A 12,942-nucleotide genomic window follows, 5' to 3' on the forward strand; every position below is an offset into this window, starting at 1 on the left:
TGATACTCTATTTATATCTCCAAAACCTAGACTCCTGCCTCTAAAACCACCAAAAGCACATAAAATGGAAGGTTACTATATAGAAAATCTGGCTTTACAGGTTAAGCTATAATTTTCAAAAATACTTTAAATCTTATCACGGTTATACCTTTCCTTTTTGTAAGCTTCACCTAAAAGAAGGACTCACCCAAGGTTATACTTAAGAGTAGAGTACATAAAATATATTTTGCATTTCAAAAGTTTATCTAAGACTTTTAAAATTGAGAGCATCTACAAATATTCCTAACACAGTTTTTTTCTGGTTTTGGATCTAAATTGAACACACAACTTTTTAACTTTGATAGAAAGGAAATAAGTTTTTGAAAAAAGGCAAGTTCAAAACAGTTTAGCCTAAATTATTCAGGATTAAGTGATTTAAGATATTTTTATATTTTTAAATTATTTACTTAAAAAATGAAAGGCTGTGAAAGGACCATTCGATTGTTATTGATTCTCACAGTCAAAACAGTTTTAATCTATACCAGGGGTTTGCAAACTTTTCTCGTCAAGAGCAAGGTAGTAAATATTTTAGGCACCATGAGCCATAGAGTTGCTCTACTCAACAGAGTCATGGTAGAATAAAGGTAACTTAGAGACTTAAAAAAAAATTGAGAGAAAAAAAATTGGAATGGCTGTGTTCCAATTGAGAAAACAAACTTTTTTTTTTAATGAATGAAGCTTCCAATTAAAGAAAAAAAACTTTATGACTTTGTTGAACCCTGATCTTTACAATATGCCACTATGGATTCCACAAGATCATTATATTCTTTCAACATTATAATAGAAATAGGATTATTGTTGTTGTTGATCTTAGAAGTTGTATGTCATCCTTAGACATGATTCTTTGTTTTGTTTTTGTTTTTCTCATGTTGCCACATTACCAATTACCAGTTTGAACATAACTTTTGAATATTTCCAAGCATTATGATTTGTTTAGGTTTGTTTAAAAGGCTGCATAATTAGAAAACACTTTCAGGCCTTTTTTTTCTTACCCTGTAGACAGATCACACTGATTATTAACTGAAAGGTATATTGGGAATTGTATCAACTCTTCCCAATCATCTAGGTTTAGGAATACATACTAAAAACAAGCTTGGAATACAAATGGTCTTCTGCCGACCCAGAAGGCTAGGATGCGAAGTAATGGTTTTCTGATGAGGTGAAAACAAAATATATGTTTTCCAAAGGCTTAATAGAAGAGGCTGAAAAGAGGTCACTCACACAAGGATGGAGGAGATGCAAAAGAGCATGAAAGTGAGGGTTTGACAGGGCAACCTTATTTTTAACTCTCAGATTCTTATGAATTATATGGAAGTGAATGTCCTATCCTCAAATTACGCCAAAGGAAACACTTTTAATAATCTGTATGGTATGACTTTCCATTCTCCTATCTAAAACTCTGTCCAAAACTGTCTAGTTTTTAAAGAATAGTCTCTTTAACCCAAGGTTTAAGATGTTAGGTGATATTGATTTTTGTATTACCACATCACACCATGACATTTGTACACATGACTTACTACATTTATTCCTCTATTCACTGCTTCCTCAGGTGCCTTACCTTCCCTTGCTTACTTAGATAATTTTATGTAAAATTAATTTTTAAGAGATTAGTGAGAGGTGAAACTTTGGTTTCCATGGGATTCAAAATTAGGAGGGCTTCAGGGCTCATGACTTTTGTTTTTAAAGGCCGTTGCTTACTTCCATTTTCTACAGAACCAGCAGATATGTCAACGTGCAATTCAGAAAGCAAACTGTTTTATATGTATATTTGGATTTTAGATTTACTTTGAGACTTAATTATTGCAAAGTTCATCTACCTACCAGAAAAAAAGTAGACTAATGGTTTTGTGTCTTGGTCTCTTTAACACCTGTTGAAAACGTTGTGTCCTTGGGTGTGAGTTAAGAACAAGGACAGCTGTCCCTGTCCTGTGCATGCCTGTCTGTACCTCCTGCAGAGGCCCCACTGAACCAGGACAGTGAGGACAGGGCAGTGAGGATGGTATCTCAACTGATTTTCATTGCATTAGGGTAACTGTTGATTTCTATCCGTGAACTTGCAGCATTGCCCAGCATACCTTTTAAAATCCTGGAGATGAGAAGCAGGTTTAAATGAAGTCTGTACTAAGTGGCTTGCATATTGTGCTAGTTTTAATATTCTTTCAACATTGAAATATTGCCGTTAAAGGAGGCTTATATTCTGCATAAGCCTGAGTGCTGAGAGCTCACTGTGAGATGCGGTATTATTTTTAGGTATAGAAGAGGTGATGGTAGACACCTAGAGGAATAGATTCTTAGGAAGTAGAAAGAGAGGGCGTATCAAAATTGAAAATAATTTTCTCTCAAGGCTTCAGTTGATATACAGGAGGCTACAAGATAAAACTAAAGATCTCCAGAGTTTAGGAAAAAGACAGCAAACTTTTCCTTTTGAGAAACAAATCTGTGCGTAATGACGTTCTCCTGGTAGCACTGAGTAGACAGAATCTGGTTTAAGACGCATTCATATACTATGTCTTATCTCAGTTATTAGGTAGAATACTTTTTATCTCTAAAGCGTGTGTGTGTGTGTGTGTGTGTGTGTGTGTGTGTGTGTGTGTGTGTATGTATGTATGTGTAAAGTGTCTAAGTTATCTAGCGAGGGATTTTATTTCTCTAGGAATCCACTTTATCCTTTCAAACACAACATTAGGATTAGACTAGTAGTTCTCAAATGTTCCTAATTATCAGAACCACCTGGAGCATTTAAAAAAAAATACAGATTCTCAATCTTTACATGTACTATATCAGAAGCCCCAGAGGAGATTCCTAAGAACCTGCATTTTTAATAAAAACCCTTGGTGATTCTGATGGTAAGACAAGTTTAGGAAATATTAAATGATATCTAAATTAGGTGTCACAGTTATTTCATGTCTGAATTTATTTTAAAAATACCTGGAGATGTACTGTAAGTGTGACTATTCATTCAAGCTTATCTCTTAAATGGCATCAAGAGGCCTATTTTCTCTCTTAAACTGTATTTAAAAACACCAACTTAAATGTAGTTAATAGAAGATAGCTGATTCAATGCAATCACTATCAAACTACCAATGGCATTTTTCATGGAACTAGAACAAAAAATTTCACAATTTGTATGGAAACACAAAAGACCTCGAATAGCCAAAGCAATCTTGAGAAAGAAAAATGGAGCTATAGGAATCAGGCTCCCTGTCTTCAGACTATACTACAAAGCTACAGTAATCAAGACAGTATGGCACTGGCACAAAAATAGAAATATAGATCAATGGAACAGGATAGAAAGCCCAGAGATAACCCCATGCACATATGGTCACCTTATCTTTGATAAAGGAGGCACGAATATACACTGGAGAAAGGACAGCCTCTTCAATAAGTGGTGCGGGGAAAACTGGATAACTACATGTAGAAGAATGAAATTAGGACACTCCCTAACACCATACACAAAAATAAACTCAAAATGGATTAAAGACCTAAATGTAAAGCCAGACACCATCAAACTCTTAGAGGAAAACATAGGCAGAACACTCTATGATATAAATCACAGCAAGATCCTTTTTGACCCACATTCTAGTGAAATGGAAATAAGAACAAAAATAAACAAATGGGACCTAATGAAACTTAAAAGCTTTTGCACAGCAAAAGAAACCATAAACAAGACAAAAAGACAACCCTCAGAATGGGAGGAAATATTTGCAAATGAAGCAACTGACAAAGAGTTAATCTCCAAAACGTACAAGGAACATATGCAGCTCAACATCAAAAAACCAAACAACCCAATCCAAAAATGGGCAGAAGACCTAAATAGACATTTCTCCAAAGAAGATATATAGATTGCCAACAAACACGTGAAAGAATGCTCAACATCATTAATCATTAGAGAAATGCAAATCAAAACTACAGTGCGATATCATCTCACACCAGTCAGAATGGCCATCATCAAAAAATTTACAAACAATAAATGCTGGAGAGGGTGTGGAGAAAAGGGAACCCTCTTGCACTGTTGGTGGGAATTTAAATTGATACAGCCACTATGGAAAGCAGTATGGAGGTTCCTTAAAAAACTAAAAATAGAACTACCATACAACCCAGCAATCCAACTACTGGGCATATACCCTGAGAAAACCATAATTCAAAAAGAGTCATGTACCAAAAATGTTCATTGCAGCTGTATTTACAATAGCCAGGACATGGAAGCAACCTAAGTGCCCGTCAACAGATGAATGTATAAATATGTGGCACATATATACAATGGAGTATTACTCAACCATGAAAAGAATGAAACTGTTATTTGTAGTGAGGTGGATGGACCTACAGGCTGTCATACAAAGTGAAGTAATTAAGAAAGAGAAGAACTAATACCATATGCTAATACATGTATATGGAATCTAAAAAAAAAGAAAAGAAAATGGTCAGAAGAACCTAGGGGCAAGATGGGAATAAAGATGCAGACCTACTAGAGAATGGACTTGAGGATATGGGGAGGGGGAAGGGTAAGTTGGGACGAAGTGAGAGAGTGGCATGGACATATATACACTACCAAACGTAAAATAGATAGCTAGTGGGAAGCAGCTGCATAGCACAGGGAGATCAGCTCAGTGCTTTGTGACCACCTAGAGGGGTGGGATAGGGAGGGTGGGAGGGAGGGAGATGCAAGAGGGAAGAAATATGGGGACATATGTATATGTATAACTGATTCACTTTGTTATAAAGCAGAAAGTAACACACTTTTGTAAAGCAATTATACTCTAATAAAGAAGTTTAAAAAATCCTATTATATCATATTGCATCATTTTAAAATAATAAAAACACAGTTTTCCAAACTTTTAAGTCAATAATTTTAAATGTGCATCCCTTTTCTCTCTCTAATATTGATCAGGCTTTTTTCAATTAAATGTATCTTTGTAACCTCCAATCAAATAGGTTCCGTATAAATTCTTAGAACTAGGGAAATTGAGAACTATTTATTTGTCTTCATCACATAATAGATGAGATGTGAAATGGGTCATGTGCTATATGAGTCCTTGGAAGATGCTTTAAAATAACGTGAGTTTGTAGAGTTTCACGTAGCAAATTAATTTCAAATTGATCAACATTTATCCCCTTTTTTTTTTTTTTTTTAACATTTATCCCTTTTAAAATCCACTTAGGCAAGTTCCACAAAGGCACTGTGAAGAATTAGAGGGGGAAAAAACTCACCCAAATTTTGGCCCTTCCTGTACATCTAAAATGGCTTAGAGAAGAAAGTAGCAGACATAATCTTTGTGACTTGCCAACCCTTTAAAACCATGGAAAGCAAATCAATCTAATATGACCTGAATAACTCAGAGATAATTTTTTTAGGTTTCTTTCATTCAAGATGAATAACAAAATTCTGTCTAAATAAAGAAACCTGAATGAAATTTTCAGTGACCTTATTTCTTCAACCACATCCTTCCCTCCTTGATTTTTTTTTCCTTTTTTTAAATCTCTACTCTCGGACTTCCCTGGTGGTGCAGTGGATAAGAATCTGCCTGCCAGTGTAGGGGACAATGGTTCGATCCCTGGTCTGGGAAGATCCCACATGCCGTGGAGCAACTAAGCCCATGCGCCACAACTACTGAGCCTGTGCTCTTAATCCTGCTCTCTAGAGCCTGCGTGCTGCAACTACTGAGCCCGCACACCTCGAGCCCATGCTCTGCAACAAGAGAAGCCACCGCATTGAGAAGCCTGTGCACCGCAACAAAGAGTAGCCCCCACTTGCCGCAACTAGAGAAAAGCCCACGTGCAGCAATGAAGACCCAACGCAGTCAAAAATAAATAAATAAATTTATTAAAAAAAAAAAACAATCTCTACTCTTAATATAGCAGAAGCTCTGATGGGAAAAGATCTTGTCGGTGGAAAAGGACCTGGGCTAACAGCAGCTGAGTGGCCATCTCTGAGAGACTCTAACAAGTTACACTCATTCAGTTCAGAATAGTATAAAATGAGGTATAAGAGGAAAGGAGGCTGAATTTAGATAAACGTTTCAATTTACACATACATGAAGGGATCATCATACTCCTACAAATTAAATATATCAGCCGTGTAGCACTGTCCAGCTTCCCCATTGGGAGACGGTTCTCCATGCATTTCTTGTGTCCTGCATTATTCAGCTTCTGAGCAAAGGATGTATTGCATGGAGTCTACCCTGAGACATTTGCTTACATTCTGGAGTAATTTACCTACCTACTGCCCCTCCCCTTCCTTCCCTCTTGCTTCACCTCCTCCTTTTCCTCCTCCCTCTCCCTCAGATGTGCCAGCAGCCTATAACAGCTAGAAATTCCTAATGTTGGGGTTCTTCTTCTATGGTGCAACCCATTACTCATGCAGGGAAACATCTGGCACTTACGTTTCCCTGTGGGAAGTGGGGAACCAGTGGAAGATATTTCTCTGGCTGATGAGTTTTGCTATCTCTGTAAATCAAGGATCTTGTGTCTTCTGTAAGTAAATGTATATGAAACAGTGGCAGGCTGACGTTACCTTGCGAGTAGGGTAAAGTCTCAGACCCTTCATGGTTTCTGACCTAACTAGTATGCAAAAGGAATTGCAAACCCAAGTGCCCCTGGAAGCAAGGGATGTGAATTAAGAGAAGTAGTTCAGGTGTAAAATAATTAATGGCAACTGACACTCCGCCTTAGAGTTAGGTGTGATAGGGAGTAATGGGGATTGTGGCAACTACAGGCAGTATCTTCTCGTGAAATATCCTCCTCTAAAAGTACGTGGCAAACTATTCTACTTGAAAGCACTGTTTGCGTTAAACTAAACTCATGGGAATTGGGTCATCACCATTTAGTCTCTTCTGTCGTTGATGGTGAGAAACTCCAGACTTTTTTCCTGCTTGGTAACCAAGGAAACAGTTGGCACAATACCAAAGTAGACACTCAAAGAAAAAAAATTCTTAGCAATCCATATATTGTAAAGCCTGGCATTAGCGAAGAAGAAATACAGTATTTTTTTTTTCAGATATATACCCAGGAATGGAATTGCTGGGTCATATGGTAGTTCTATTTTTAGTTTTTTGAGAAACCTCCATACTGTTTCCCACAGTGACTGCACCAATTTACTTTCCCACAAACAGTGTAGGACGGTTCCCTTTTCATTGCGTCCTCACCAGCATTTATTTGTGTTCTTTTTGATGATAGCCATTCTAACAGGTATGAGGTGATATCTCCTTGTGGTTTCGATTTGCATTTTCCTCATGCTTAGTGATGTTGAGCATCTTTTCATGTGCCTGTTGGCCATCTGCATCTCCTTTTTGAAAAATTCAGTTCTTCTGCCCATTTTTTAATTGGGTTATTTGTTTTGCTGGTGTTGAGGTGTATGAGCTGTTTATATACATTGGATATTAACCCGTGATAGGTCACATCATTTACAAATATTTTCTCCCATTCAGTAGGCTGTCTTTTCATTTTGTCCGTGGTTTCCTTTGCTTTCAAAAGCTTTTAAGTTTAATTAGGTCCCATTTGTTTCTTTTTTATTGTCTTTGTTTTAGGAGACAGATCCAAAAAAAATATTGCTACGATTTTTTGTCGAAGAGTGTTCTGCCTATATTTTCCTCTAGGAGTTTTATGGTTTCTGGTCTTAGATTTAGGTCCTTACTCCATTTTGAGTTTATTTAGGGAGTTAGAGAATGTCGTGAGTTCATTCTTTTATATGTAGCTCTCCAGTTTTCCAGTACCACTTATTGAAGAAACTGTCTTTACCTCTTTTGTCATAGATTAATTGACCATAAGTGCATGGGTTTATCTCTGCCAAACCATTTTCCAGAGTGGCCGTACCATTTTGGATTCCCATCAGTAATGCATTGGAGTTCCAGTTGCTCCACATAGGATACATGCTTTTTATACATTTTAAACAACAATTCCTTTCTTTCAAGTCTTTCTGAAGATGTGCTATATTAAAAATTGGTATATTATGCTGGAATTTCATATTTTTTTTCCAAACACAGGTTGGTAAAACTAGATGGCAGGCTGAGTCAATTCCATTTTTCTTTCTTATGAGTTAATAGAGACTATTTTATTTATAAGTGTGTATATATATATGTGTGTGTTAATTATATATATGTTAGGAAATCGAAGATATTTTGGTAAAAATTATGATTAAATTCTGTCTTACATATGTATGATAATAGTTTTCATATCATTTAAATATTTTGATGAATAATTCAAAGTTTCCTAAATATAGAAAAAAAATCTGTTAAGTCTTTAGAGCCTTATTTATATTATAGTCTTTGGTTATATTAGAACTAATATTTCCAAGGTAGTTGACAAGGCCACTCCATCTTTATTTGGAGCATGCACCAGCCCATGAGAAGAACAACTTAGAATAGCTGGATTACTTTAGAAAACTTCCACGGCAGTAGTAGTTCTAATGTAAGTAGAATTGGCCTCTGCAGATAATGCAGGTCATTCAGACCAAACTGGAATTTTCCGTTGCCCTTTAAGTCATTCAGTAAGGTGCTAATGAAACTTAAGAGTAAAATTTGGCGTCCCTAATGTCTAGAGTGGCAATACTGCCTCACATACAATAACATTAGTGTTTTAATACCCTTCCATTTATTGGAAAAACACCAAAAATGAAAGTGGATTTTCCAGAAGAGACACACTTGGGTTTGCTCTTTTTTTGTGACTAGTTTCTTAGGGTAATTTGCAAAACTTTTTGCAAGGCTAAATTAAATACAGGGCAGAAGTAAAATTGAACTTCAGCATTCATAACTTTTTCTCAAGGTGTGATATGTTATCAGGTAGGCTTTTTTTTAATGGCTGGCTTAATTAAATATTCAAAAGAGGCTGAGATTGCAGTTATATATGTAAATTGACATTTTTTTAGTATCTCAGCTTGAAATTATTGTTCACTCTTTCTCAAGAATGCTACCATTTAGAGACTAGAAAATTGAAGATATTTTGGTTAAAAAATTGTAATTAAATTGTGTCTTAGAGCAAGACCCAACTGTCACTGCCTTGGATTATTTCCGTGTCTTCCCTTTGGCAATGAATGCTAGTAGAAGCAATATCAAAATGCTTATCATGTAATATGAAGTAAACTCCAATACAAATACTCCTTGTGCAGACAACATCCACTCAGAAATGCTGCTCACCTGGTGTAGACCATAAATGAGAAAATTTGTAACTTTCACAAATGGCTAATTCTTTAACTTGTGACCATATAAAGACAACAAAAGGAATGCTTTGGAACAGTTAAGTCCACCTACACGCTCAAATGGAGCTATGTATGTGTATATATCCCTAAAGTTAGCTTACAGATATTTATATGTACAGGTATGCTTTTCATAGACTTGAGATTCTTTTATATCAATTTTCTATCCCTTCTCATGAATAAACTAAGATAATCATGAGCAGTGTAGTCACGTTGGTAGTGTTTATTTTTATTTATCCTAGTTTTTCCTTTTTCTTGCATCTTCTGAGCTTTTTATTACCATGTCCTGTATTGTATTGGGATAGACAAATATTGATCCAAAGAATGTATTTGTAATTAATTAGTGTATTAGTTATTAATCAGTCCTTGCTTACACCTTTTCCCTATTGTTCACCCAACTGCAGTCTTTTTTCCCTATAAAACAGAAGATATTTTATTACAGTATGTTCTGCCAAATTCTGACTGCTGGCTTTTTGTTTATTAGAATAATTGTATGATTTTGTACTGAGTATTCTTTTTGTGTTTTTGTTTTCTCTGCTTATTTCTTTTAATCATGCTGGTGGTGAAAAGAAGGGTGCATTTTATATTTGCGGTGACCCATTTTAAAGCAGTAGGAGACTGCCTGTTCCCCAGGTGAACTATATTTGCCCATTAATTAAATGAATAAACCTTTTCCAAATTGAGTCATTTCCTCAGTGACAAATAAAGGAGAAAATTCTGGTAGTTCTCAAGAAAACCTAGAAAGTTGGTGGAAGATGTCAAGAGGCTTAAGGTCAGTAATTTGACCTTTTAATTATCTTCTTTAATTAGGAATAAATAATGTATGAAACAACTTTTAATGGAGGATAGAATTTGAAAAATGAAATAAAATTTCAACTTCCACATACAGCATTTGTGAGGAAAAATGAAACAGAAACATATATTCATGTAATAGTGGAAAAAAGGAATGTGTTTTTTAAGTTTGAGTTTGCTTAATGTTCTTCATTATTAAATTATAGCAGGATTCCTAGTAAGTATGCAGCATATTTGCATGAGTATTAAAATAATTCATCATGATTAATTCTTTTATAGTAAATCTCAGCCCTAATCACAATCTGCCGTATACTATAGTGGTTTGTCAGTATTTCACATTTTACTGGAGTTTCAGTGGAACTGCAGCTCCTGTAAGCACCGATGTCATCTGAGTTCACTGTGATTAATGAGGTTCTGAAGGAGATCTAATAACGATTAGCCAGTTCCATAAAATGTTACAGAATAAGGTCGACGGGAGAAAAATTTTAAAGCTCTTCAAAATGTGCATTGTAGGGAGTACCTCTGGCAACAAATTTGGTTTCTTGAAGGATGAAGAGGTTTAACCTTGGAAACAGCTGAACTACTGGGGCAACGGTGGGAAAAGATTCCGTAGTTTGCCTTCAGATACTTAAAGGCTCAGAAAAAAGCAGGACCAGTCTGGAATTAATGGTTGAAAGTTAAAAGGAAGTAGATATCAATCTGATATGCTGAAATTTCAAAAAATCAATACTCACCAGAAACAGAATGGGCTTCGTGGATTTAATGGGCCCAGTATGGTGTGGAACTTCCTATTACTGGAAGTATTCAGGTAGAGACAAGATACCTACTTATGGAGACTTTTGCAAACTATGTTTTTAATGGTTCAGAAGAGAGTTTTCTTTAGGTAAATTCTGAATTCCTTTTCAACCATGAGTTTCCAGAAATTAATTTCCTTCACAGTATTAACAAATTTCTTATATTGTTCTTAGATTTCAGTGGAAGCTTCAGTGGGAGATGGCTTCACTGGAGACATTGCAATTGATGATTTGTCATTTATGGACTGCACCCTCTACCCTGGTAAGGAAGGATATTTTAGTATATGAGTTTTTTCAAACCTGTTTACTTGAAACAACTGCCAAGGAAATCAATATTTCATTTCCAGAAATATTCAAAAATACTCTCAGTTCTATTCTATTCTACTAATCTATTAACCCTGGAAAAGGTTGTGAATCTTTTCTAGTAATTAGTCTAAAATCTTTGCAAGCATAGTAAAGAGGTTTGAATCAGTTGTGTTTGTGTCTTATCATATGCAAAATATTAGGAAATCGTGTCTGAAGTTAAACTGTAATTCCATCATATTTGGGGGGTTATAAGAACAGAATTGGTTGCCTTATAATCACATTGTTTTGGAGACTTTAATAACCTCTCAGGTACCTTCAGTGATGTTTTACTCTCGGGCTGCACTTTAAATATTCCTAAGGATTGTTGCCAGCCATTTCCCTTCCAAGTTATGGACTTCTTTCCATTAAAAATCTAATACATATCTTCCAGATTTATATCTCCATCCTCAACCTTTCACCTGAACTCCTAACTTAGATACTAACCACCTACTCAACATCCAAACTTAGATGTACTAGGCATCTCAAAGATAACTAGGGAAAATAACCTAAAACAAACACACCCCAGGGGAAACTCATTCTAGGCAGTGCATAATGATCTAAAAGGGCTGAAATTCAAACTCCTGGGACTGAGGTTGTAGACTCTTTAATTGCATGACAAGAGAAAGCACAGTCTCCTTCCTAGAGTGATCAGAGGCTGGATAATTTAAAAATCAATCACAATAATCCATGTGGAGAGCACTTTCAAGTGCTGAAAACTTAACCTGCAGCCCTGGTCCATCACAGTGTAGCGTTATTGGTCAGAGGAGTACCAGCCTCTCCCCAGACATAATCAGAGGGCTGGATTCCAGTTCTTTCTGCTGTAGCTAATGTCATACCTCTGATTCTCCACCTCATCATTCTGGCAGGATTAATTACCATTCTCTGTGCAGTGGTTTCTATGAAACTCTGCAGAAAGCCAAATGCTTCTCTGGAAAGCCAGCAGAAGGAAATCAGAATTCAACAAGTTTACCTTTATCCCTCAGTGTCTAAAAGTAAATTCTTGATGACCCATTGCTCCCTCAATCCGATCATTCTTGCACGCCTCCCTGTCTCAGTAAATGATAGTTTATCTCCAGTTGCTTCTTCATCAACAAATCTGATGAGCCACTACCTTCACATATATCCGGAGTCTACTGCTTCTCGTTGCTCTTACTACTCTCCCCTTGTTCCAAGCCACTGTTGTCTCTATACAGATTATTGTGGTTGCTTTGTAAATGATCTATCTGCTTCTACCCTTGAACCACATAATCTCTTCTCAAAACAGCAGCCAGAATGATCCTTTTCAAACTTACATAAGCTCATGTTACCCTATCATGAGTCTTCCTATGACATCCCATCTCATTCAGAACAAAAGCCAAACTTCTTCCAATAACTTCCAAGGAATAAATGACCGGCCCTCTCATACGGCTCTGACTTTACTTTCTACCAATGTGCCTCTAATTGATGTCTCTCAACTACAAGACCTCTTGGCTGGTCCTTGAGCACTCCAACCCATTCATGCCTCAGGGCTTTTATACCTGCTATTCTCTCTTCCTGGAATGCACTTCCCTCAGATATCCCCTTCATCCCCTTACTTCTTTCTGATCTCTGTTGGAAAATTTCTCTAGTGAAACCTTCTCAGTCTCAAACACACACACACACACACACACACACACACACACACATCTCTTCTTATCTCCTTACCTGACATTTTCTGTCTCCTTCCCCTGTGTTTTCTCCACAACATGCATCCCCTTATAGTCAAATTTTATTTCCGCCATAATAATGTTAGTGGCATGAGAGCAG

The 12,942-nt window shown here is 36.3% G+C and overlaps 1 protein-coding gene across 13 annotated transcripts in view; it reads left to right on the forward strand.

Moving 5' to 3' along the window:
- MALRD1 (MAM and LDL receptor class A domain containing 1) overlaps positions 1 to 12,942 on the forward strand; it is a gene marked incomplete at its 5' end in the record, with an annotated part of 1,062,652 nt that overhangs the window by 387,819 nt on the left and 661,891 nt on the right. For all 13 annotated transcript variants that reach the window (XM_079915185.1, XM_079915179.1, XM_079915188.1 and 10 more), the window contains one exon: positions 10,987 to 11,074. In XM_079915185.1, coding sequence (XP_079771311.1) covers positions 10,987 to 11,074 — 88 coding nt within the window. The remainder of the gene's footprint in view (positions 1 to 10,986; positions 11,075 to 12,942) is intronic.

This window comes from Stenella coeruleoalba, assembly GCF_951394435.1.
Source record: "Stenella coeruleoalba genome assembly, chromosome: 2".
Lineage (NCBI taxonomy): Eukaryota > Metazoa > Chordata > Mammalia > Artiodactyla > Delphinidae > Stenella > Stenella coeruleoalba.